The sequence below is a fragment of the Coturnix japonica genome, chromosome 9 (assembly GCF_054131305.1).
Source record: "Coturnix japonica strain WE chromosome 9, WE-NBRP24, whole genome shotgun sequence".
Taxonomy (NCBI): Eukaryota; Metazoa; Chordata; class Aves; order Galliformes; family Phasianidae; genus Coturnix; species Coturnix japonica.
The window spans coordinates 19,456,744-19,484,679 of NC_140671.1; the positions used below are offsets into that span (position 1 = coordinate 19,456,744).

General features: G+C 45.7%; 1 protein-coding gene across 1 annotated transcript in view; it reads left to right on the forward strand.

The window, feature by feature from the left end:
* The first annotated feature begins 1,641 nt into the window (after positions 1–1,641).
* LOC146759749 (obscurin-like protein 1) overlaps positions 1,642–27,936 on the forward strand; it is a 57,094-nt gene continuing 30,799 nt past the window's right edge. The window contains exon 1 of the mRNA XM_085509866.1: positions 1,642–1,738. Within this exon, the coding sequence (XP_085365992.1) occupies positions 1,642–1,738 (97 nt within the window). The remainder of the gene's footprint in view (positions 1,739–27,936) is intronic.

Below are 27,936 nucleotides of genomic sequence, written 5' to 3' on the forward strand. Positions count from 1 at the left end.
CTTAGGAACCTCATTGCTTAGAAACCTATGTGGTTAAAATCCTCAATGGTTAGAAACCTTAATGATTAGAATACAGAATACTTAGAATCCTCAATGCTTAGCTTAGAATCTTCAGTGCTTTGCATCCTCAATGCTTAGCATCCTCAATGCTTAGCTTCAAATCCTCAATGCTTAGAAACCTCAACGCTTAGCATTCTCTATGCTTAGCTTAGAATCCTCAATGTTTAGAATCCTTAATGATTAGAATACTCAGTACTTAGATTCCTCAATGTTTAGCTTAGAATCCTCAACACTTAGAAACCTCAATACTTAGAATCCTCAATGCTTAGCATACTCAATGCTCAGCATACTCAATGCTTAACTTAGAATCCTCAATGCTTAGAAACCACAATGTGTAGAATCCTCAGTGCTTACCTTTGAATCCTCATTGGTTAGAAACCTCAATGCTTAGGAACCTCATTGCTGAGAAACCACAGTGCTTAAAGTCCTCAATGCTTTGAATACTGTTTAAGTTTTTAACTAACATCTCCATCTAAGCAGTTGCATCTGCATTAGTATAGCATGATATTACAACCACTGCATTTTGAACCAGATATGCAACTCAACATTCATTGGCATTCTTTATCTCACTCTGCCAGTCCTCTGAGCTATGCATATACAACTGAGTTTCAAAATTTAAACTGCATACCTATTATATTGCTGCTAATGTTAGCTTCACAGGTACTCATCACAAACTAACCTTGCATTTACTGTAGGGTAAGAACGTTCCCATCCACGATTGTATGCCACACATTCTCAGTCTAGCCTGGCGGCAATATCCAGAGACAGAGTATTGAGACAAATTCCATCGGAATCAAATTAAGACGGAGGACAGCTGGCTAGCAAGGATTACTGCCAAAAACAACTGGGGATTATACTGGATGAGCTGATGATGTAAATAAATTCCCAAAAATGACATTTCTCCTTCTGGGACACACTAACATCAATGTCTCAGCTAACACAAGTAATGCTGTTCTATTGGTCTTTTTTTCCCCACCTTGTTCAACCCAATGAACAAAAACAACTTGCTTAAGTATGGTGTCTACTGCTGGCCACCAAAGTTTAAAAATTTAAACTGGTGAAAAAGCCATTAAGGAACGATAACATGTTTGGTGTTAACAATGTATTAAGAAAATTAGGGAAAATGGATTTTAAGCTAGAAAAGGAAAGATGAACAGAGAAGAAACAACAGTGTTATTGTCTATCTGCTAAACCTATCTACAGTAACTTGACTGCATTCATGTGTGCCTCCATATTTACACTACCCTCCCGCTAGTCTTTGTCTATAAAAGTTCTGTATGAAGATACTCCACCACAGAGCTCAGAGTAGAATCAGTGCTAAGTCTATTATCACATAGGTCATCCTAGCTACAGGTTTAGAAATTAGGTCCAAGAATGCCCTCTATACCACTGAAACCAACTCTTGGATCCTGAGATTGGCTTGAGATTATTTTTTTCCTGCAGCACCAGGTAATTTCAGGTATCCAAGTATTTCCTACTAGCATGTATTTTCTACTACTAATCATCAGTCCATATGTTTTTCAGTCTATGTGAGAAAAACATAGATTGCCTTGTAGAAACAGTAGAAGATGCAGTCAGCAGATGCAGAAGACACTGGAGATCCATAAAACGGACTGCAACAATATGCTCATTCAGGATGAGCAAAGCAGTGGAACCATTGCCCTAAACTGTCCCATACGTAAAATGAAGTATAGGCAGGACACGAGAGCAGCAGAGACCTGCAGGATAAGTGCTGCAAAGGCAAAGCAAAGAAATCCACAGAGCTATGAAATCCACTGGCTATTTTCTGAGAGAAGGATTTCATCTGAAATGAAATCAGGCAGGAGAAGCAGACTGAGAAAGTTTCCATTGTCATAAAAATATCTCCCTGGGTAATCCACGCTGATGGGAAAAGGAAACTCTGATAATTTATGTGACAGTTTAATGGGATTTTGGTGACACATGATACTTTAGAAAGAATTTGCCCAAATCGGACAGACAGGACTTTAATAAGGTTTCAGCCTCAAAACAGCAATATTTTCACCCTTTATTTTGCATTTTATCCTACACATACACTGCTCACTCATAGCCCATCTATCTCATTTGCAGGGCATATTTCTATATTGTGAGAACAACAACTCCTCTGCACTTTCTGGTGACATTCTCAGCTAGAGAAACCTCTGCCTATCTGAGATCCCTAAAGGGATCAAGCTGACTTTGCATCTTCAGGGCAGAGCAGCAGAGCTTTGAATTCTGAGCCATAAGCTGCCCATGGGCCACATCCCCAGCTCTGTGGATGTCATTAATAGCTTCTCTGTAGAAATCAAGGGTAGCAGATGGACAGTCTGCAGTAGCGATCACAAACAATAGGATGCACCCAGGGCACACTCCAGGAGTAAACGTCTCTCACGCTGACTTACACCTCAACCCATTTCTTCTCCTTATGAGAGACAGCCTTCACCCCAGTGCAGCATTCCCCTGCCCTTCATTGCCATCACTCAGAGAACAGGCACAGTACCAAAAGTAGTTGCTTAGAACACTCAACTATGGCGAAGCCAGGGTTAACAGGACGAAACTTTGCAGAAGTTGAATATCAGTGAATTATATGGAAGAGTTTCCCCCGTGGAGAAGTAGAAGTTAACATTAAATATACATTGCCCTGAGCACTAGAAGCCATTCTGTACATAACAGCCTCACAGAGGCTGGAGACAGAGATAACCCGACAGGCATTTGTTTTCTTACTGATTCCTATGGATCTACCCCTGAAGCCCTTATTTTTTTCTGGAAAAGCACCTTGTGGGAATCTGGGCAGGTGAGGAACGGTGTGCAAATGATTCAATGTTTTGCCCAGTGTTTCTTTACTCCATGAAGCTAAGATCAGCGTGGGACATGAAATGATACCTGTTGGCCCTACGATGGGCGTGGAAAACAGAGCACCTGTCACTATTTCTTTCACCATTGGGACTACCAGCCAAATTTAACAGGGAAACAAGCTGTGTTGTGTAGTCCCTCGAGCTCTTCTGCTCTACGTGAGACACATTCTGTAGTAAAGAGAAGAATTTAAACCCACCTAATCCCACCAGCAGCATAAAGCAGTGCTCATTCTTAAACATGGGTTGTGTCTTTAAGAGGTACAGATCCATCTCTGCCTCTGACTTGAGGTCTTCCTCAGGGAATGGCTCATAAGAAATGAGATATATTAAAAGGAAGTGAAATCAGAGCCTCCCATTATCAAAGGGATAAAATATCAATTTTTTGTCAAGATAAAAAGCATCGTAGATTGGCTCAGATGGGAAAAATTAAATTCTTGGTCTTCAGTTGATTTGATATTTATCACTCCACCGCTCTAGAAATATTCTGACAGGGAATGTTTCTTAAAATATTATCCTGCATTTCTCCTCAGTTAGCAAGCTGGGAGAGTATGAACTTGTGTGTCTTGTTACACCTAAAAAACTCATAGGAAAAGAGAAAAAGGAAAGAAAACAAAGTCTAGAAAATACACCTTCTAACACTTCATTTCACCAAGAGCTTCTCAATAAAGGACCTCAATTGGGGAATCACTGCTGTCCAAGTCTACCTACCCCATATTGTAGAATATCCCAAAAGCAATTCTCTCTTCCCATATAAAGAGACTAATAAGCAAGAACTGTCTCCCAGTTCATAACAATTAATCTTATCTTGACAGCAAGAGCTCAGATGAACTCAGAGAATTGAGTAAGAAATTGAAAGTAGGGGAATAACGTAGAAGGTCTTTCAGGGAGTCCTGCTGCCCACCCTCCAATGGTGAGGACTGATGTATCCTTCAGCCTGGACAAGCTTACTTCTAGATATACAGTGTTGTCTTGATAAAGAATTAAGTGGAATGAGCCAGTGTTTGTGTCTAAAACATGATTAATGGAACTTGATCACGCACGTAAAAAAAAAAAGTGTTTAGGAGAACTGTCAATTCAATGTTAGTGGCTGCTCCTAATCTGTATTCCCCTGGCTAAAGAGCGACTTGGAAACACTGCAGTGTTTTAACAGCTTGTGTTCAAACCCTCAAATCAAAGGCTCCTCAGTAGCTGTTTAGATCATGGACAGAACATCAGTTTTCCAAGAGAACACGGATGAACCTTGGAGCTCACAGGCAAGCTCAGAACTAAGCAATACTTACATATCATCAAGATGATCAGGCAACTGAGATCCTATGGCATAATCAGAATCTCAGCATACTTGGCAGAAAGATAGATAAAGCAAGATTCGCCATTGCAATAAAGTAGATAGCATGAGGAAATTTCAACCAGTGTGTGTATGCCAAGACACTGTGCAGCCACCATGAGATCAGGAAGATCTTCCATTCAGTGAAGAGATTTCTGATGAATCACACCTTTCTACATCAATCACTATTGGGAGTGGAACATCAAGCCAGGAAGACTACTGGGCAGAGGAAAACTGTCTCCTCTTAGGTCTACTAGTAGGAAGGTTGGACAAATGAAATATATATATATATATATATATATATATATATATATATATATATATATATATTATATAATTTTTTGCCCCAGAAGTTGCTACAAAGCATGGAATAAAGGTATACCTGAATAAAGGAGTCAGGTTGTGAAACAGTCTTATCAGCTCCAGAAGGAAAACTAACAGAAGTGAACACAATGTCCAGCACCCAATTGCTTTTCCTTAATAACACGCTATGTATCATTAAAGTGGGAGTTTTCACACAAGAGATCAGTTTGTTCTTTAATTCCTATCTTCATAAGTGATATTCTGTTTTGAATACAATCTCCAGAAGGTTCTTTTTTGTCAAATAATTTAACAGCATGAATGATGGCTGCTGATCAGTTTGAATTTCTGATGCCTACTACAAACAATGCAGACTTACACTATATGTTTGTGAAGCTGATACTGCCTGATATGTTTCTCCAATTCTGGTGCCTCCTTGTATATTCAACCCAACATTTTCCTAGCAGAACTCTTCCAATTTATGTTGCCAAGGAATCCTTCCACTGCAGCTCAGCCATTCTTCACAGTCTGAACAAATCCTTACTTGAAATGAAGCACTTGCAATGAAACAGTTCTATTTCAGAGCATTCGCTGCCACTTCATCTTCCGCTCTGTAAACTATCGGAATGCTTTTAAAGGAAACACTTATTTAAATAAAAGAAAATCCCTGTAAATCACAGTCGTGACAAGCTAACAGCAAGCACTGCAAAGATGATTTATCTTCCTGCTACATCTAACAAAGCTTCGCACATCAACACATTGTTTGTAAAGACTTCTAACTCACGATTTCTAACTACAAGAATATACTAGTAACAAAAACCTTCTTATATCAGTAATCTCTCCCTGTCATCTAATATCCCATCAACCTCAAAATCTGAGAGTCTCCTTCAATTATTTCTGTTTACTGTCTTATCCAGCATGCCTTCTTCATGGATGAAGAAACCAACTATTTAGTCTCACTGCCTGCTTGTAATCCAAATTCATTTCAGAGCTTGCATGCATTAGCTGCATGCTTTAATTTGATTTATTTTATTTGACTTCTATTAAATTACATTTGAGACAGGTTAGCAGATGGCCTCATGGGGAGCATCTCGCCAGCATCACCCCCTGTGCAAACAGCAATTATTGTATCTTAGCTGAGCCCAATTTCAAGTTATATCTTGACAAGCTAACAAATAAGGTCACAGTATCTGCATTGCAAGTAATATCCCAACTGGTGGGAAAGACACTTGACAAGCTTGAAGGTGGGCCCAGAGAGCGTTCTGATTGCAAGGGGAAGATGTAAAGGAAATTAAGCAGCAAGTCACCACTTAAGAGCAGGGATGCTGTTTCAAGTCTATCCACATTCTGCATTGCTTGCAGGCCCGCCACCTATGTTAGTACAGAGACTCCACGTCACTACGTGGATTGCTCATTCACAGTCTGTTAGTGCTAAACACGGGAGATGATGGATAGTGAGGGCACCACAGCCACCGAGGCCCCCTCTTTCTTCATATTTCTCACTCTTCTTTTGCCCCTGGCCAGTCGCTCTTTGTGAAAAACAATTCCTGCACGTTGCATTACCCTCCACGGTGACCCTCGAGCTGTTTTTTTTTTTTTTGCCCTTTCAAAACACTTGACAAAGCTGTCACAGAAGGAGTTCGGCATCTGGAAGCTGTGACAGACACGATATGACCTGATTCATAAAACATAACTAAACAGCTTGGGCTGCCAGAGGCCAGGATTTACAGGACTGCGTTTCAAGAACGGCCTTCAACGCCTGCTCTACCAAACACACTCCTACTCTGCCGCAATACAAATTCCCCAGCTCCGATGGGGTGACCTGCAACACTACAAAATGACAGAGCAGCTGAGACACTAATCTTGTTACAGTCTACCCTGTCTCCTGCTGGTCAAGAAGGGGAAGGGATGACCTTGGTGTTGGCTGCACCTTTTACACCAGGCTACAAGGGAAGGGAATGCAATAAAAATAAAAGACATCATTTTTTTTTTTTCCGAAATGACTCCAGCACAGCAAGTACAAAGGAAACAAATCAAGGCACTGATAGTTTCTGTTATATTATCCCTACAGCCTCACTTTTACAATAAAAGCCTCTCTGCATTTTTATTTCCTGAAGGTGCAACCTGACCGACAGTGTATTTAAGGACTTTCTGCCATCCTATCCATCAACCCTTTTTCCTTCATTTTCCCTTCAATCACTAGTTATAGTCTGTTAGGTGATTGCCATGGTACCAAAAGGCAAACATCATTAACAATTACACTTTCTTATACCATCAAAACAGTTTGTCAAACAGTACAGTTCTTCAGTTCACATAAACTCCCTTAATACAGTCTGTATTCTTCAGTTATAAACACTGTGCCACAGAACCAGCACTGATTGAACCACCTCCCTCACACACTTCCTCGCAAGCAGTACATAGTATTACATAAATGTGTTGACATTCATTGGTTGGGTGGAATGTACACCTCTCCTCAGGACAATCTTACTAATCTACAGAGTACAAACTCCCGTCTTCTTACATACAAGCAGAAAGTACTTATGAGTGGACAGACAACACAGTCTTTCACTTTGTCCGTGTCTGGCCATTTCCCTCACAGGAGGAAGGAAACATGGATCGGGACTCGGCACTCACCCTGCAGCTGTTCTGTGTCTCACTCACACCACACTCACTCTGACATTTAGATCAAAAACCATGGTTTATTCATACTACACAATGCTGACAACGTTTTCTAGCTGGAATCTTAATAACACTCATACTCTGGTCGACCAGTTGCAAACGTTAATGTTTTTCCCAGAGTCGGCTTGACACACGGTACCAAACACTTAAAGCAGATGATAATATTGAACATACAACCTATAACCCCCGTGATTACAACTTGGAGAACCCAGGCTACCATTTGACAGGCTATCCACTATATCCCATACCCGTAGGAGAGACCAACCTAGGTCCCTCCTATTGTCAACTACCTGGGAGAGAGTATTTGTTCTTGTTTCCATTCATATGACATACAGTTCCCTTTCATAGGAACTCACCCAAGGAGTCTTCCTACCCAGCTGGCAACCAAAGCCATGAGCTCACCTCCCTGGGAGCAGCACGTATGGCTGTAAACTGTGTAGGATGTCTCCTCAAGACATATGGGCTCCACTTACCATACACATACCTGGTCCACCTATGGGTGGTCCTTGTCTGTCCCTGCAGTGATCAGGTGAGGAAGGGAGTCCTTCAGAGAAATCTCAGGGTGCGCCAAAAGTGTCTCCCTCTCAGCTGGTCCTGCAGCGAACAGAGCTGGTCCCACCTGGGCCGCCAAATTGACTACAGGAATTGAACTCTATAACCTCTATAACTGATACAGTCTCCCATGACATACTTATACCAGAGTTGAGGAAGTATGGGATAGGTGAGTGGACAGTGAAGTGGGTCGAGAATTGGCTGACTGGCAGAGTGCAGAGTGTTGTCGTTGGCGGTGCAGTGTCTGGCTGCAGGGCTGTAACTAGCGGCGTCCCCCAGGGGTCTGTGCTGGGTCCGGTCTTGTTCAACATCTTCATCAATGACCACCCTCAGCAAGTTTGCTGATGACACGAAGTTGGGAGGATTGGCTGACACACCTGAAGGCTGTGCTGCCATTCAGCGAGACCTGGACAGGCTGGAGAGCTGGGCAGTAAGAAACCGGATGAGGTTTAACAAAAGCAAGTGTAGAGTCTTGCACCTGGGTAGAAATAATTGCATGCACCAGTACAGGCTGGGGGAAGAGCTGCTGGAGAGGAGCTCTGCTGAGAGGGACCTGGGCGTCCTGGTGGACGACAGATTGACCATGAGCCAGCAGTGTGCCCTTGTAGCCAAAAAAGCCAATGGCATCCTGGGGTGCATTAAAAAGAGCGTGTCCAGCAGGTCGAAGGAGGTGATCCTCCCCCTCTACTCTGCCCTGGTGAGGCCTCATCTGGAATATTGTGTCCAGTTCTGGGCTCCCCAGTACAAAAAAGACAGGGATCTCTTGGAAAGAGTCCAGCGGAGGGCCACAAAGATGGTGAAGGGCCTGGAGCATCTCCCCTATGAGGAGAGACTAAGTGAACTGGGTCTGTTTAGCCTTGAGAAAAGAAGGCTGAGAGGGGACAGGATCCAGGTCTATAAATATTTGAGGTGTGGGGGGCAAAGTGGTGAGGCCAGACTCTTGTCAGCAGTGTGTGGAGGAGGGACAAGGGGAAACAGACAGAAACTGGACCATAGGAAATTCTGCACTAATGTGTGCAATAACTTCTTTATGGTGAGAGTGACAGAGCACTGGAACAGGCTGCCCAGGGTGGTTGTGGAATCTCCTTCTCTGGAGATATTCAAGACCTGCCTGGATGCCGAGCTGTGCGACGTGGTGTAGGGAACCTGCTTTGGCGGGGGGGCTGGACTCAATGGTCTCTGGAGGTCCCTTCCAACCCCTACAATTCTGTGATTCTGTGAATATCATGGGGTGGTTTGGATGGGGAAAGACTACCCCTTTGAATGACCTTTTGTCAGGGCATGTCCTGGGATTCCTAGGATCCTCAAAATGCAGCACTGCTTCTGTCACTGAAAAATGGGGCCCTGTGTGGGACGGAGGGAGGGTCCATGAGTCCCTGGCCCACCTGACTGAGTATTTCCATGGTCTTAGCAAAGACATACGTACAACTTGAGAATGACAGTTAGCTGCGTTCATGGTGGCATGGCCACTGCTGATGGCCTTGAACTGTCTGAACATAACTGAAGAGGCTCAGGCTGATGCAAATCAGCTATTGAATGACAGTGTTGAAAAACTGGAAAGACAGGTGGCAGTTTTGATGGGGAAAAAACCTAATTCAATCATTCTCCTATGGAAGATCAGGAACATCTTTCTGGAAGACCATCGGGAACCTGTACAAGGGAATCTGTATAAAATGGACTCTGTAAATGAAGGCACTAAAAGGTCAGATTTTGAGGTTCCATTTGGACTAGATCTATTTGAGATCTGACTGATTGTAACCCAAAAATGAAAAAAAAAAAAAAAAAAAATGCAGGATAGGCTGGTGGGAGTGCCCTGATCAGTGTCCACCCCCCAAACCCTGCTGCCCATAATACAGCAGCTGAACTGATGGATATAGTACAGTGGTTTAGGCAGAAACCAAGAGAGCATGCCAGCATAGCTGCTCTGGTTATGGGACATGGAGGCAGAAAGTGCTGTGGTGAATGGACTGGAAATTTCAAAACTGACATCCATTACTACTCACCCTGCCCTCAGGCAAAGACTGTATGCTCTGTCCAACATAATGAGGATAGCCATTTGATCAGTGAATGATTTATGGCTGTGTGTCATATAACATGGCCAAATAAGAATGACATACCATTAAATATCAGCCTGTGGTCCCCTATGGAGGACTAACAAAATTATATTAGAGAATTAGGCATGAAAGAGGCAATCTATGAAGATGATTTTGAGAGCCCAGTCAATAAATTTTTCACAGAATCACAGAATCACAGAATCACAGAATTACCCGGGTTGGAAGGGACCTCAAGGATCATGTAGTTCCAACCCCCCTGCCTAGCAGGGCCACCAAACATACACATTTACTAGATCAGGTTGCCCAGGGCCCCGTCCAACCTGGTCTTGAACACCTCCAAGGACGGGGCATCCACAACCTCACTGGGCAGCCTGTTCCAGGACCTAACCACCCTTCTAGTAAAGAACTTTCCCCTAACATCCAACCTAAATCTTCCCTCCTTCAACTTAAAACCATTTCCCCTAGTCCTGCTATTATCAGCCCTTTCGAAGAGTTTACTCCCCTCCTGGGAGTAAGTTCCCTTCAGGTATTGAAAGGCTGCAATGAGGTCACCCCGCAACCTTCTCTTCTCCAGGCTGAACAAACCCAACTCCCTCAGCCTGTCCTCATAGGGGAGGTGCTCCAGCCCCCTGATCATCTTCCTGTCCCTCCTCTGGACCCTTTCCAAAATTTCCATATCTTTTTTGTACTGAGGGCTCCACACCTGGACACAGTACTCCAGATGGGGCCTCACAAGAGCAGAGTAGAGAGGGACAATCACCTCCCTATCCCTGCTGACCACCCCTCTCCTGATGGAGCCCAGGATCCCGTTTGCTTTCCGGGCTGCCAGAGCGCACTGCTGGCTCATGTTAAGTTTCTCATCTATCAGGACCCCTAGGTCTTTTTCAGCCGAGCTGCTCTCAAGGACAACTCCTCCCAGCCTGTACAGGTGCCTGGGGTTCTTCCGGCCCAAGTGCAAAACCTTGCACTTTGCCGTGTTGAACCTCATTAGGTTCACCCGAGCCCAGCTTTCCAGCCTGTCAAGGTCCCTCTGAATGGCATCTGTTCCCTCCACCGTATCGACTGCACCACTCAGCTTGGTGTCGTCAGCAAACTTGCTGAGGGTGCACTCCATTCCCTCATCGATGTCATTAATAAAGATGTTAAAGAGCACCGGTCCCAAGACAGACCCTTGAGGGACGCCGCTCGTTACCGGCCTCCACCTGGACATAGAGCCAGGTTTTCATCAGGAACGAGGGATCTCATCCTACAGCCATCACCTTTACATCAGGATGGGTCTATGTTATCCATACTGAACCCCCCAGTGGCCCTCAGGTGCTGTAATACAACAGGCTGCCCAATTGATGGGGAGACAAGAGTGCCTGCAGCCAGATGCAGTCTCTGAATGGTGGTGGAAAGGTCAGAGAACCATCTTCTGCCATGACTTAGGCGTCCAGCCCCTAAGGTAATCCAGTCTGGACCCATTAGGGTCTTGAGACAACAAATATTTAAAGACCAGATTAGAGCAGGAGTTCAGTTTAAAAAGATCGATGAACAGCATAATCAGGAAAAAATATCTGTTAAACAGGCCCAAGCACTGAGTATTTATAGTCCAACCTTTTCAGCCAAACTAGATGTGAATGTAACTCAAGAAGGGTCTGGATGGGGGCTCTGGCAGAGCCAGAGTTCTTTGTGAACCCCTATGAGGTTTTGGTCACAGGTTTGGCATGGAGCAGAATAAAGATACATCACAGTTGAAAAGCATTTATTGGCTACCTATTCTACACTACAGGTGGTAGAACCAGTAACTCAGATTTCAGAGGTTATCGTTAAACAACAAGGCCAGTCCAGGGGTGGGTAAAAGATCTAACACACATCTCTATGATGTGGGTGGCCCAATCACAAGCAGTGGTGCGCTCAGTTGTTCTGCTTGCCTGCTCCTCACGGAGTTTGGAGAAATCTATGCCTGTTGCGTGTTCGAGTGCATGCGCAATGCCATGTGGAGGGCTTATCACAATAAAGATTGGCGGATTTGCTGCGTAGACCGGTCAGAACTCAGATCTGCGTTGTGCTTCCTCCGGCACCAAACGCCCAACAGTGGCAGTTCCGTGTATTGGCCAGCAGGTGGCAGCAGAGACCACGGAAAGAACGTCTGCGGGACAGACCCTGGGGATCCGTTCTCTTTTGATTATAGGGGAAGAACACAAAGATGGAAGAGGAGGGAAGGGGGAAAAAAAAAAGAAAAAAAGAAAAAAACAAACCACAGCAAACAAATAAAAACTTCTCCAAACGTAGCAAACGTGAATCTCTGTCAATAAATAAATGAGTAATTGAATTGATTTCTGTTTCCACTCTCCCCCGCCCCCCTCAACTTCCGAGATGAAGAAACACCTGGTATCAATTGGACAGATGCACACAGTGAAGCCAGGGATGGTCTGAAACGCAAAGCAGCTGAGCAGCTTTTAGAAGAAAACAGAGTAGTAACAACTTCTGTACCTACATTCACCACTCTGAGATCCTGTCTGGGTCTCCCAAGGCTTGTAAATAACCACTGGGTCGGTTCTGATGTCGCGTGATTTGTTGTCAGTTCTCTCATGGTTCTCCGGTCAGTTCTCCGGTGCCAGGATCTGCCACAGGGCATTCTGACCACGGGCATCATGTTTCTACGCTGCCGCCTGCATTTAACAGGCAATGGGACTGCCCAGCATGTGCAAGGCAGCACCTCTGTCACACCACCAGAATGTTTAAGGCTGTTGGGATTGTTGTTAGCGTCCCATTAACACTGAGGCTAGAGATACCCTTAGGATTGACATTACTATTAGCATTACTTTGATGGTGCCCTATCTGGGTCATTTCCAGGGGATGTCAGGAGTAAGGCACAGTGTCAGGAGAAAAAGAACAGACTCTGTTACTTTATAAAAGTGATAATAGAGAGAGTTCATTGGAATAAATACAACTCTTAAATAATACAAAGCATGCTTCTGATTGGATGCAGGCATCATCTGGGCTCTGATTAATATTACTTTTAAGGTAAAGATTATTGTTACCTTAATGATTGTTTTTTGGATTATGATCAGGTTAAAGGTTCCTTTTGCTACAAACTTCTAGCATCATTTTTGTTGTTGCATTTGGAGTTAGAGGCGATTTTAGAATCAGGGTAAGGGTTAGGATTAGAGTTACATTGCGGGTTATTGCTGTTATCTTTACAGCTCCTGTGAGGGTTGGGGTCTGGGTCAGGTGTTTAAAAAATGAAATGAGAAAAGAATAAAAAAAATATATTGAAAGCTTCAGATTTCCTTAATCTTTGTGGGAATCATATAATGTGCAACTCAGATCTACCTCTTCGTGCAGTGACTGCCTGTAAATTTGCTGGAGCCTAATATAATATGGCCTTGTGCTTTCCACTAACTCACCTTCATTTCATTTTCATTACATTTGCTTGGTAGTCAGATTTTGGTGTGTGGATATTTTAAAACAATCTAACTGACATTAGCAAAAAATTAAAAATAAAATTAAAAAAAATGCACAACAGCATCGTATCAATTTTTATAGATAAGATAAAGAAGAGCAGTTTCCCTTAGTTTTCTGTGCCTCCTTACTTTCTTACCCTCTCCCCTTGTGTGAGAAACTCTCAAAGTCAAAGATTTCTAGTTAGGCAAAGATGGCAGCGATAGCAGCAGTGCTTATTCATTATTGCAATACTGCGCGCACATCCCCTATTGGCAAGGGAGAAACTGCACACCAGTCAGTGAAATCAATTCTGTTCTGTGCCCTAAACCCACTGCAGGTGATGCTCTCATGGCTCTCATTGGTTGAGCATCTCAGGCTCACAGACTCCTCGAGACTGTGGCTAGGATTCATTTCCATAGAAGGTCAATTACCAACCTCTTGTTTTTAGGTCTGCCTTGTACTTTTCTGCGGACAGAGAAGGGCAATGTTTCCAAAAGTCAGTACATTCATTCTGTCCTGTGCTGGGCTCTACCCACCCTGTATTTATCTTGTGCTTGTCTCAATTCTCCCCATGTCAGAATGCCCCCAGTCTGAACTTAATTCTGTTCAGCAACTTTCTTGGTGGAAAAACTACTTATACAGCTGTTTTACAAGAGGGTTATACATTCAGTTAGGGCCTACACTATGTACTGAAAATACTGGAAACTTCCACTGCAAAAACACAATCTACCTCTCCCATCTGTGCAGCCTTGCAGACCCAGAGCATGCCAGGTTATTTCTGCTTTCATAGCATTTGCATGCTGTAGGGTGAGCACAAGGTTCTGCTGCTTGATTCTTCTGCAAGAGCTGCCTACCGGCAAATGGTTGCAGGGATGGAGGATGTGACAGAAAGCATTTGTCTCCACAAGAACAGAGTTACATTCAGTGCAGAGTGTGAGAGTCAGGTTGGTGTGGAAAAGCACTGACACGCTGGGGATGATGCAGTGCTCACATGTCTAACACTCACAGACATTACTGTCAGAAGGATGGTGCTGTGTTGTGCTTCTACCTTTGGCAGCCCCTGGAGAAATGCTATGGCACACAGAACACCTTTGTATTGCACTGACTGCTGCCATGCAGCATGGATTTAACACACCAAATCCAGAGGAGCATGACTGCATCTAACTGCCCTGAGAAAAACTACTGTAGCTGAAGAGATGAGGAGGCAGCTGCTCATCTGCAGAACAAGCAGCACTGCCAGACATTGGGCCAGGTGAGCACCTCCTGCTGCAGCGTGATGATGACAGGGCTGGAGATGATCTGCAAAGCCAGCTTAAAAGTGGGAGACGTGAGTCAACATGGCAGGAGGACAGAGGTGTTAGGGAGCAGCCAAGGCATAAAAGAGTATCAAAAGGCTTTGAAAAGTATCACAAAGTGACAGCCAGGAAGACTGGGATATATCATGAGCAGCAACCTGGATGCTAGAGATTATTTGCTCCCATACAAAATGATAGAGATCTTGCTGCAGACATCCCAAAGCCAGGCAAAATGGGAACCCAGAGCTCTGCCTGCACGAACCCCACAGCCATAGCATTGCAAGCTGAGCTGCCTTGCTGTTTGTTGCATTCATCCCAATCCCTGTGATTGAAGACTCAGAATGCAGTCGAGGCGATGACTGAGCATGAGAGTGACTTTATTCAATAAAAGACAGGAGGGCTTGAGAGGTCAAGGGTGAAGATGGGACTCCTCTTGTCAAGATGAGAGTGGCTCAGAGCTGGTGCTGCTGCCTGGTGCCTGGGACTGGCAGCCTGACTCTAAGTCCCCATCTAAGATGCTCAGCTTCACCTCACTGATGCTGCCCTGCTCCTGCATGGTGGTGCTGCTGCTGGGACACTCGGGCTGTGCTTGGGATGGGCAGCACTGCAAAGGCGCTGGGTCACAATCCAGGCAGGTGACTGCTGTGTCTGGCAGGCTCAGGTCAGGAGCTTCAGCAGAGCCAGGAGATATGAGAGCATGAACGTGGATGAGCCCCTTGTGTCCATCACTGTTACCATGTGGAAGGCTGTCATCCGAATTGCAGCGATTCATGCTTAATAAGAACTCTCCATTGATGGAAAGACACTGCTTGGTTTGGATCTTTGGGGTTGACAAGGGCTCGAATCACCTAGGAAGGCATAGAAACACAAGGGTTAGTTTCAAACATTTGCAAGTTGAATCATGAAAGGTTGTTGATACTTGGTAATAGAGTGGCGGCAGGAAGAAGCAAGTAGGCTTGAAGCAGCATAGCCACTGTCTTGAAAGTGATCCTCATTCAGGTCCAGCTCGTGTGTTGTTTCACTGTAATCTGCTTCTTTGGGTCTACCTAGTGGGCAGCAACACTCGAGCTGTTACTGATATCATTGAAAAGAACTGGAGACAATTGTTCTATTCCTAAGAGCTTCAAGGTGCCTAGAAGCACAAATAGAAACCAGCAGTATTTCATCACTTCACCAAAAGGAAGGTCAAACACCTGAGCTGTGAAGAGCAGTTACAGAACCTATGCATAAGATCACACCAGACATACTTTGTTCTAACAACAGTTATGGCACATAGTCCATTTCCTTCAATATTCCCAAAATGAAATGATGTGGAGCATTACAGGGAAAGAAACACTGCACACAGACACTATGACCCTGATTAGACTCAAGCAGCAGACTTAAAACAAGTCAGAGTTTTTGATTCCAGGATATTTCAGGACCTATCGTGTGAAATTCAGTTACACAACAGTGCCTAGGTGCCTGCGTTTCAAGCAACTTTCAGATCACAGCCATGTAAAATAAAAACAAATTCAGTGCAGAAATAGCAAGCCTGTACCTTAATACTCATGAGATTATCCATTTTTTACTGCATTCTGACTAAGTTCTAAAACTTGCTCATCCCAGTTCACTTCAACAAGTTCCACCAGTTCAAACAATGCAGTTCTGAGATCCGGTGTATGTTAGGCAGATAGAATTGAACAGTGCAGAAATAATCTCTGACAGCTTTAAGAGCTCTGTTCTGCTTACAAACTCTCAGTCCAAAACTATTCAGTTTTAAGGAAATGAACACCTGAAGCAGTTGGATCATCTGCCATTTGCTGCATTCTGCTTCTTGGCATCATGATTAGCACAAAGGGTTTTCTGCTGTCCTGCAGAGATGGACAAAGTCCTGCTTACAAATGGACCAGGTTTCAGTGTACAGCAGAGTTTGTACCAGACTAACAAGCCACGTCATTCAATTCATTTGCTCAGGTTGTTATGCACTCCGAAAGGAAACAGAACTAACTGTTGGATTCTGAAGGCAATCTGTGGGGTCCTACATTACCTCCTGATTCTGGAAGAGGAAATTCTAATAGCAAATGCAGAACTTTGATCTTTGTAGACATGAGAAGAGCTGGCATTTAGGAACATTCATTTCAGGGAAATCAAATGATGTGTCTGTATTTTTACTACAGATAGTATAGGGAGCAGCCAGTTGAAGAACCAGATACAAAAAAATCCAGCCCATTGGCAGGAAAATACTTCTCCTTAAATTCTGTATGCTATCATGGTACAGAATTAGGCTACAGTGCCACATAGGCCAACCAAGCGTAGAACCAAATCCACAAAATACTGGTAGACAAAGCAGCAAAAACAGGGACAATATTCAGCAGACAGGCCTTTCTACTCACAGCTCAGCATGTTCTGCCATCCGAAAAGCAAGGCCTCTTGTCAAGCTCAGCTATTTCCCTTCTCAGTGTATTCTAGCACCACTGATACCCACTGGTATCCTCCTGTAGAGTGCCATCATATTGTCATCATCCAAAGGGAAAACCCACACAGCAGAGCATACAGCACTACACCCATGCTCCAAATATCCGCCTGAAAAACAAAAAGACAAGCTTACAAACCTGAAGCACCTCAAATGGCTTCCTGACAGACTGGATTGTCTGCCCTTGCCAAAGCCCACATATAGCCCATGAAAAGCTGGCTCTTTCCCTCAGGAAAAAGAGCCTTATCGTCCCAGAGAAAGCATATAACCCTCATTCAATTGCCCTTCCACTCAGCTTAGAGCACTACTAAAACCAGCATCTTCACCTTAGCTCATCACACTGCTGCAGTTCCTTTTACAAGGATTTCACTGGCAAAAATGAAATCAAAGCCGTCACAAGGGATTTAGCACAGTTACGTGTTACTGGCTACGAGAGCTGTCAGCACAGTCACCTGTCTGGCTTTGCTGCTGTTCTATTTATGTACAGGCACAACAAGGTTCAGACACCTCACAGTGCAGTTCTCACTTTGACTGTAAAGAAAAAGGAGACTTGAAAAGCAGCGTGTGGAAAACAAAGAAACAAGAATTAGAACAACAGTGGGGCCATGGCACTTGTAGGAATTGCTCCGCCTTTAACAGCGATTCAAGAAGGATGAGGGCATTCCAAACCAGACCAGTTTGGACAGATTAACAACTGCAAGTAGTGGGTTCCAAAATTCCAGACATGAAATCAAAGCTGGAAAAACTCTTCACATTTTCATCTCTCAATTTTTAGTACATTGTGCATTACAACGGAAACAATTCTTCACATACAACTTGGAAGCTAAAGACAAGTCTGACAAAACAGACTGCACAAAAATGATGGATAATTAACAGAGCAAATTGCTCTTTCAAAAACTTAGTAATAGAAAGAGATCTCTGAAGTTGCTGTTCTGTAGAGCACCAAAGCAGTCGCTTGAGGCAGTTCAGGATTAGCCTGAGACAAACCAGCCAGCTGTGTGAACTGAGACCAATTGCACTTCTTCTATTTTACTTTCATTCTATGTGACCTCACTAAGCAAATATTGTCTAAGACCATGAGTATCACATAAATGTGCAGATCTCAAGCTGCTCACTTATCTAGTACCCTTGGCATGATGCTTTATTTTCCTCAGCTATTCATCTAGTTTGTGCCTGTTGATTGTGCAACAACAGCCTGTTGGTCTCGATTACCTGTAAGAGGCTTTAAATTTGGCCAGGAAAAATCATTTGAGGATAAGTAATTATCTGGGACTCAGTAAGGCAGTCTTCCCATGCTTTCATAACAGCCGAGATACACACACACACACAAACTCATGGAACCCCACTGCTTTGCACAATCCTGTGCACACTCACATGTGTCATGCACTGATTTCCCAGCCAGTCCTCATGGGGTCTATTACTTAGGACAGGAGTGCAGGGGAGCAGCCAGAAGCTGTTTGCATTCCCTGCTGTCTGCTGGGCAGCTTTGCTGGAGATGCTTGGGTTGCTTTGCTTTTCCTTGGGAGGTGGGAAGGAGCTTTGGGTTGGAGGCACATCCCGTGCCAGAGCATCTCGATGGCACGTGTGTGGCACTGATCTGCAGCAGATGAAGGGGAGGAGGTCCCAGCACAGCCCTGCACCATGCTCTGCCACACTGGGCAGCTTGTTCCTGGCTCAGCAGCGTCATCAGACAAGAAGCAGGGAAGGAAATCAAGGATGGGGGGTACCATCAAACGCAGTTAGTGCATGCCTGTGCAAGACAAACAGACCCAGAGCTTGCGGGTTATTCCTGCTTTTGTAGCATTTGTGTGCTGTAGCTGAGCAAAAGGTTCTGCTGCTTGAATCTTCTTCTGCAAGAGCCACCTACCGGTAAATGTCTGCAGGGATGGAGGATGTGACAGAAAGCATTTGTCTCCATGACAGCGTAGTTACACTTGGTCTAGAGAGTGAGAGAGGCAGGCAGCACTGCCTGATGTTGGTCAGGGCGAGCTCCTCCTGCTGCAGCGCGATGATGGCAGGGCTAGAGATGATCTGCAGGGACAGCTCACAGGTGGGAGCCAGGAATGGACACGGTGGGAGGACAGAGGTGTTAGGGAGCAGCCACGGCATCAAAGAGCATCAAAAGGCCCTGAAAAGCATCACAGCCACAGCCAGGAAGCTTGGGGTTTTCATGAGTAGCATCCAGGATGCTAGAGACTATTTGCTGCCATACACAACGGCAGCAGAGCTCTCGCTGCAGGCATCCCAAAGTCAGGCAAAATGGGAACACACCCAGAGCTCGGCCGCACAAACCCCACAGCCAGAGTGTTGTAAGCTGAGCTGCCTTGCAGTTTCTTGCACTCATCCCAATCTCTGCGAATGAAAACTCGGAATTCAGTCAAGGCATTGATTGAGCACGAGCGTGCCTTTATTCAATAGGAGAAAGGAGGGGGTGTGAGGTCTGGAGGAAAGATGGGACTCATCCTCTCTTGTAATCATGAGAGCTGCTCAGAGACCGTGCTGTTGCCCGGAGCCTGGGACTCGTGTCCTGATTCTGTGCCCCCCTGCGAGATGCTCAGCTTCTCCTCGGTGATGCTGACCTGAGCCTGCATGGTGGTGCTGCTGTCGGGGCACTCAGGCTGTGCTTGGGCTGGGCTGCACTGCAGAGACATTGAGTCCAGGCTGGTGCCTGAGGTGTCTGGTGGGCTCAGGTCAGCAGCTTCAGTAGGGATGGGATGAATGAAGGCTTCAACGATGATGACCTTCTTCTCTTGATAGCTGATGTTATACGGAAGGCTTTCATCTGAACTGCAGCATTCTGTGCTTAGTAACAACTCTTCATTGATGGAAGATGCGTCATCGTAACATGCCCTGCGTCTTGGGGATATACAAGGGCTCGGGTCACCTAGGAAGGAGCAGATGTACAGCAGTTAGTGTCGAACGTTCGCAAGATGAACCATGGAGATTCTTGACATTTGGCTATGTAGTGGTGGTGGGCAGAAGCAAATAGGCTTCTAGCAACAGTGTCACTGTCTTGAAAGTGATCCACGTGCAGGTCCAGCTCTTGTGTTGACAAGACTCATTTGGGAAAGACAGGGATCAACTGAAGATGTCAGGCACGGGCTTGAACGCCAGAAGGAGGTACAAGCCCACTGAAAGCATGAATTCTACCTGTGTTGCTGACAAGCAGTGTTTTGTAAGCTGGACTTGCACCCTTACCTGCCAGGACCAAGACTTCTGCTTCAGAGGGCTCCCTGGCACTGCTCTGCAGTTGGTGTTTGGCCACAGGGGATGGTTTGCCCAGGCAGAAGCAGGAACACCAACTGCCAGCTGCTGACTCTGCCCTCTTCCTGGGAGAACTCATTCTGCAGAGAAAACAGAGCATGCTGTCAGACGTGGTGCAGGGTGATGGAAGAGCTGCACCGAGCCCTGGCCAAAAGTTGCCTGTTCTGGGCACTGCCTGCTTTCTGCTGAAACACAGCTTAGAAACGCCCTCTGTTTCAAACAGCAGAGGATGCTTCCATTCCTACAGCTCAGCCCTCAAGTCCTGAAGGCTAAATACCTCTCAACGATGTCAAGCAAGGACATGGATCCGGAGAATGTCGGAGGCTCAGGCTGCTTTGCTCTCCCAGGGCTGACCTTCACCAGGGAACAAAGGCCGTTGATGAGCTTGCCCCATTTCTTTGGCTCTGCGCAACAAAACAAAGAAACCAGTTCATTTCAGGCCTGGCTCGGTTGGACGAAGCTGAGCGCAATGCATTCGACAGAGCATGTAACAACGGGAAGAACATTCCCAACAAGGACACGCAAGAATGGATTTTCCCCATCCCTGGAGGTGCCCAAGGAGATTACTGTAGTTCTCTTTCTAAGCTTGCTGAACTTGGGCATAAACAAACCCCCTGAAAGTAACGTTCTGACCCTATTTGACTAACTCGCATTGTCAAATGTAAATTACGCACCTGGCTTTGGCAATGAATTGAGGAGGGAATCGGGAACTTTTCCGCTGATGAGTTCCATGCACTCACCAGGGAAAAGCCCAACCTGTAATTAGAACAAAAAGACAGGTGAGCATTAGCCCGAGCCCAGAGCCAAAGGGAAGGTCCACTGACAGTGACACAGGGCAACTGTTTGCATCCAGCAGCCATCCTGTGCAGGCAGAGCAGCTCCAAGCTGAGATTCCCAACTCTACTGAAGCTGTGCTCTCTAGTCAAAAACGTGTGCCTACCTCAAAGCCACGCTTGCCTCTCCACCAGGGGCTCAGCCTGTTGATATGTCCTCATATCAACAATGCTCACCAGATCTCCGACCTGAAAGAGATTGAAACATCAATCCCAGATTCAGCAAATCTGGTAGGAAAACAAAGCAGAAAGGACTGCCCTCTTTTATGCACGACAACACGGAACGCCTGGAACTGCTTACCTCCAGAGAGAGCTCATCTGGCCCCTGGGCGACGTGGCTCTTAATAACATGGGCTGCCGCAAATGCTGGTACGTTTAAAGATGACATAGCACGCACCAGCTGCGGCTTCTGCATGTTATCAGCCTGCAAAACAGAGAACAGGCCGTGGTCAGGAGCTGAGGACAAACCACGAGGATTTCAAGGTGAGGAGCACATCTGCAGAGAAAGCTGCAGCAAATGAGCTCCGTCCTTATCAGGAGCACTTCAGAAGGAGCTGCACGTCTCATAGCTCTGGAGCAGCACTTCTTCCCCACCCTTCACTACTCCAAGCAGCTCCAACAAACTTCTCAGAAGAAATCCAGGCCAGCACAGACCTGGCAGACCAGAACCAAGTGCAGCTTGTGGGACGGCAGTGCCCACTCCTTGCTTCCACCCTGCTCCAGCAGGTTAAGGAGTCTGAGCCTCACTGGCCTTTGACAACTCAAGACTTTCAGCACCTCATGCCAACATTTCTCACTAAGATACACCTCAGGCATTGAATTCTCTTCTCACTACCTCCTCCCAGTCCTCCCCTAGGAACAGAAACCATTCAGATTCTACAGCAAACACATCTACCCTGCAAGAGCACACTGAACCACCTGCAACAATGAAACATGGTTTTGGAGAGTGGGTTTGAAAACACACCTTTAGACAGCTGTCTCCCTGTAGCCAAAAGGAAACCAAGCAGCAAAAGAAGAGTCCAGCCTGAAATATGCCCATGCTACTAGCCCAGGTTTTTCACAGTCAATGCAGAATCCATCCTGCTCTTGAGTTAACAAATGACCAGTGGGTCTCCCCTTGCTCCACCCCTTCTCCTTCAAAGCCAGAAAAAGAAAGAAAAACAAGTAGAAGAAAACCCAGACGTACCTTTCCACACACAAAGCAGAAAGTGGAACAGCAGTTGTCTCCTTCCTGAGACATGGTGGGGAGCATCCCAGAGGAAGCCCAAGTTCTTTGTTTCTCTCCACAGGGACTTCAAGCACTCTTGGCAAGAGCTGCTTTGGTTCTTTCTTCAATTGCTTCCATCACCAGAATCTCCTTTGGAAAAGGAACCCGAATGAAAGAATCAGCAAATGAAAAAGAATGAGCAATAGCCACTTTACCAGCTTTCTTCTGACACTCAATTTAGACTCTTGACTCGGGCAAGGTCTTAAAATCAGCTGGTTACAAGAACTGTCCCAAAATATATCCAACATCTGTACAGCTGCCGTTATTTCTGACAGCGAGTGTAATCACAGAATCATAGAATGGCCCGGGTTGGAAGGGACCTCAAGGATCATGAAGATCAATCACCTCCCTGTCCCTGCTGGCCATCCCCTCTTCTGATGGAGCCCAGGGGACCATTTGCTCTCTGAGCTGCAAGAGCACGCTGATGGCTCACGTTCTGTTTTTCATCCACCAGGACCCCCAGGTCCTTCTCTGCGGGGCTTCTCTTAAGGACTGCTCCTCCCAGTCTGTAGAAATGCCTGGGATTCCTCCAGCCCAAGTGCAAAACCTTGCACTTTGCTGTGTTGAACCTCATTAAATTCACCTAGGCCAACCTCTCGGTTGAGCTCCCTCTGAATGGCATCCCTTCCTTCCACTGCATCAGCCGCACCACTCAGCAAACAGCAGAGGGTGCACTCCATTGCATCATTGGTGTCTCTGATAACCATGTAAAAAAGCACTGGTCCCAAGACAGACTCCTGGATGACACCACTTGTTATCAGCCTCCACCTGGACATCAAACCATGAATCACCACCCTCTGTCCTCTACAAAACCTCTTTGTCTTCTACTCCTGCTGCAGCTGCAATGGCTGCACCAGCATGACTCACGTGTTTGACAATCCTCCAGCTCTGGCCTAGCCATGCACAGCAGCAGTCCGTCTCCCTCCCAGCTCACTCACCAGTGTGCTGCTGTGCCCCAAATTCAGTGCAGCAGCATTGAGAGCAGGCAGCACCCATCACCCTCCTCTAACTCTCTCTGCCAGCTGCGATGAGGACTGACACAGCACGCCCACCCCAGCCCAGCTTTTCTGCTGAGACACCTCCCAGCAACCACCCAGCACCAATCCCAGTTGCTGCAAACTGTCTGAGAGCCTGCTGGAGTGCACTGGGAATAACTTTGTGGGCCAAGCATTAAGCACACCAAGCAGAAGGGAAGCATTACTGGACATGCTGAACAGCAGGGGTTAAGACTGGAGGTGGTCAGGGCTGTAGTGACCATGCCCTCCTAGAGTTCCTCATCTCAAGGAATGTGTGCCTGGCAAAAAGCAAAGTCAGGACCCTGAGCTTCAGGAGAGTCAGCTGCAGGCTGTTCAAAGAATTCTTGCATGAGAGACACTGGAAAACTGTTTTTAGGGGTAAAGGAATGGAAAAGAGATGGTAACTTTCTCAGAAAACCTTTCTCAGAGCTGGAGCTCTGAGCTCCATCCCGACCACACGAAACACAGCAGAGGAGGCAGGAAAGCAGCATGGCTGAACCTGCTGGTTACAGGGAGCAACAAGAAGGAAATGGAGAAACAGCGGAAACGGAGACATGCAGCCTGGTCGCTTTGGTGGCCTTCTACAGTGGAGTGACAGCATCAGTAGGGAAAGGAAAAGCAACTGACATCACTCAGCCAGACTTTTGCAAGGCCTTCGATGTTGAGCAAGTTTCCTGTTAGAACTCAGTGTGAACAAATCTACCACTGAGCAACACCCTGAGCCCCCACTCACCTCAGCAGAGGAAAGCCTGCACCCCAGCCTTCCGCCTATTCTGCTCCATTGATGGAAGCACACCGGGCATCATTGCTACTCACCCGACCAATGATGATAGGGGCAGAAAAGGGAATTCCTCTTTACCTTTCAGATGAAAAATTGATGACTGTGTGGAACCTTCCCAGTACCGCTGCGGGGCCTTCCTTTACTTGTATCCTGCTGCTCCGTGTCACAGTGGGAGAGCTGCTCTGGCCTCTCCTCTCAGCCTGTGCCTCCTGCAGTGTGAGCAGCTTTGTGGATAGAGGAGACACCCACACAGACTTGGGCCTGGATAGAGAACTGTGCCCTAAAACATAGGTACATTTACATCATGCTCTTTTCCTTGTGTGTGAGCAATCCTTGCTCTTTTCAGATGGTACTATGAGCGTGTGACACCCCAAACACATAGTTAGCATCTGTCCATATCATTAAGGCTCTCGTCAAGGCAGTTATTTCAGCCTTCTGAGGGGTAGTCCCCACGGCTGATGGTTGTGCTTCCATTCCCTGCTCAGTAGCAGTTACTGCATGTCCTGCCTTACAGCCTCCTTGTCTCACAAAACTGCAGCTGCTGGTAAACCAGGCGTCTTCTGCATCTTCTAAGGGTTCGTCCTTCAGCTCCGACCGACTGGATGTAATGTGCAGCATCAGTTGTTTCAAAGCAGTGATGTCATCCTGGTTCTCCACCAGGGGAGTTCCGCTAAGGAAAGATACTGGCTTGGCAATAGTAGTTACAATTATTTCTATATCACCCTGCTCTACCAGGATGGCCTGGTATTTCGGGAATCTTTGGGGTGAACAGATGCCATTCAGAGGGACCTTGACAGGCTGGAAAGCTGGGCTCGGGTGAACCTAATGAGGTTCAACACGGCAAAGTGCAAGGTTTTGCACTTGGGCCGGAAGAACCCCAGGCACCTGAACAGGCTGGGAGGAGTTGTCCTTGAGAGCAGCTCGGCTGAAAAAGACCTAGGGGTCCTGATAGATGAGAAACTTAACATGAGCCAGCAGTGCGCTCTGGCAGCCCGGAAAGCAAATGGGATCCTGGGCTCCATCAGGAGAGGGGTGGTCAGCAGGGATAGGGAGGTGATCGTCCCTCTCTACTCTGCTCTTGTGAGGCCCCATCTGGAGTACTGTGTCCAGGTGTGGAGCCCTCAGTACAAAAAAGATATGGAGATTTTGGAAAGGGTCCAGAGGAGGGACAGGAAGATGATCAGGGGGCTGGAGCACCTCCCCTATGAGGACAGGCTGAGGGAGTTGGGTTTGTTCAGCCTGGAGAAGAGAAGGTTGCGGGGTGACCTCATTGCAGACTTTCAGTACCTGAAGGGAACTTACTCCCAGGAGGGGAGTAAACTCTTCGAAAGGGCTGATAATAGCAGGACTAGGGGAAATGGTTTTAAGTTGAAGGAGGGAAGATTTAGGTTGGATGTTAGGGGAAAGTTCTTTACTAGAAGGGTGGTTAGGTCCTGGAACAGGCTGCCCAGTGAGGTTGTGGATGCCCCGTCCTTGGAGGTGTTCAAGACCAGGTTGGACGGGGCCCTGGGCAACCTGATCTAGTAAAGGCGTATGTTTGGTGGCCCTGCTAGGCAGGGGGGTTGGAACTACATGATCCTTGAGGTCCCTTCCAACCCGGGTAATTCTGTGATTCTGTGATTCTGTGGGGTGAAAGCCAATGTCCCCCTTTTGCCTCCAATACAGTAAACACTGCATGAGATATTAAAACTGGTATCCTTTGGCCCAGTGTAGATTGATGGGCTTCTTGAATATTGAGCACCAGTGCACCCTGGATATCCCTTACTCACTTCAAGCTGTTTCAAGTTTACCATCAGTCCGTAGCTGTGTATCCATGGTCGGCACCCTCCTGTCATTCCTGGCAATGTATGGAGTTCCTTGGCAGTTTGCAGCTCAGGGGTTGAGCAGATGGCTTCTTTCTTGGCAGTCCTTAAGGTTCAAAGTCCAGCTGTCATCTCCTATCCCAAATACGTCACTTGCTGCTGAGTTAGTTGTGCTTTGTGTAAACCAAGAAACTCAGCAAACTCTCAGTCTATTGTACACAGTCCTTTTGTTGCTGTGGCACCCACGTGCTCCAGTAAAGTTCCACCCTAGGATGGAGGATCCCAGGTCTCAGGCTCACGAGTTGACCAGTTCTCAACAATCATTTAGCTGTTCTCACAACCCTGGGTAACACTGTCCAGGTTCACTGAGTCTCTTCTCCCTCTATTAGGGAGAACAGATACACGCAAGTACTCGTATGCTATCATGAGGAATTCAGTAGGTTACATTTAATTTAGAAGCATGATGCAATCAAAAGCTCGCTTAAATAAAAGCATACCCTTTTCTTTCACTCAAAATAATAGCCCAGAAAAAAATAAAAACAAAACAAAACTCTCATCATAATTGTTAAAGAAATTATCTACTAAATCTCGATGGAGAGTGGAGACACATGCTAGTTTTAGGAACACAGCACTTATCTCATTATCTGAATGCATCTCAAGGCATGCTCCTTGTGAAACTGTGAGAACTTCTATCATTAACAGACGTGTACCATGCCCTGATATATGGTTAAACCGCTTGCAGTGCACTGTCAGATGTACAGGATGGCAGCTGTATGTGCTGTGACCAAATAAACCCCACACTGAAACCTTTCAGAATTTTAGGACCTACAAGTACTGCATTCATATTAAAAGTAAAAAATTCCTAAGCTACACATGTTCTAGGTTTCCATTTGTTAGATACAACATACCTTTGGAAGTAGGCGCCTGAAAAGATATGCCTTCTACTTGCTTCTCTGTCTGGCTCTTCGAAAAGAAGGCCTTTGGAGCAGGAAATGCAAAGGGCAGCTCATTTCTTAACACTGACTCTGCATCAACATTCTCTGTGTTTGCACGCTTCTTAGATGCCACTTTTCTTGTCACTGGAGTTGACAGTGTGAATTCCATATCACCCAGTTGAGTATCATGCCTCGAATGGTGCCAGAGACGGAACAAAAGGTTTTCTGATCACAGCCGGAGAAGTTACTGTCAAAGAAATTCTAACAGCTGAGAAGGTCAGACACAATGCTTATAAAAATATCATACATTATTTGGCTATTGAACAAAACAGTTGAAAACTCTGATTCTCTCCTAGAATAAGTTCGTTTCTTATAGACTGTCAAACACCATTTTTTTATTTGTTCATCTCAATTCTCCATTGAGGATTAACCTTCACCAGCTTATCTAAACATAAATATGAATTATCACTTGGTTTAGTTAAAAATTTGAATAATATCACAGTGGATTTTGTTGTCCAACACAGTAAGATTGAATTTCTTTCGGTACCTTTCAACCTCTGCCTACCTCCAGCCTAACTCCAGAATCTTATTAACTGTGCCTTATCGCTTCCCATTGTGTTTTAAAATCCTCACTGACTCCTTTACTTGTTCCCTTGCTTGCTGTTTCTGTGCAAACCAAACACTGGAGTTAGGGATCACGTCAAACCAACCATGGCCTACAGGTAGAAGGCAACAAAATTTATGCTTAACATACTTCTTTGCTCTATCTTTATCTTCCTTTGGTCAAGGTCCACTAGATACTTAAATATGGAGTAAGCACTAGATACAATGAGAAGCAGATTTCTAGATTAAGAGCTGTATTTTTTCTGTAAGAAACTAGCTGTACATCTTCACACACCTGCTTTGTTTTCTGAGTATTTAGATCGAGTGGAGATTCTTCAAACACTGAAGCTACATCAGAAAATTCCATGGATCCAAACGCATCTGGCACATGGCTGCAGTCTGGCACATCTTCATATGCCAGAGCCTTTTCAGACAGAA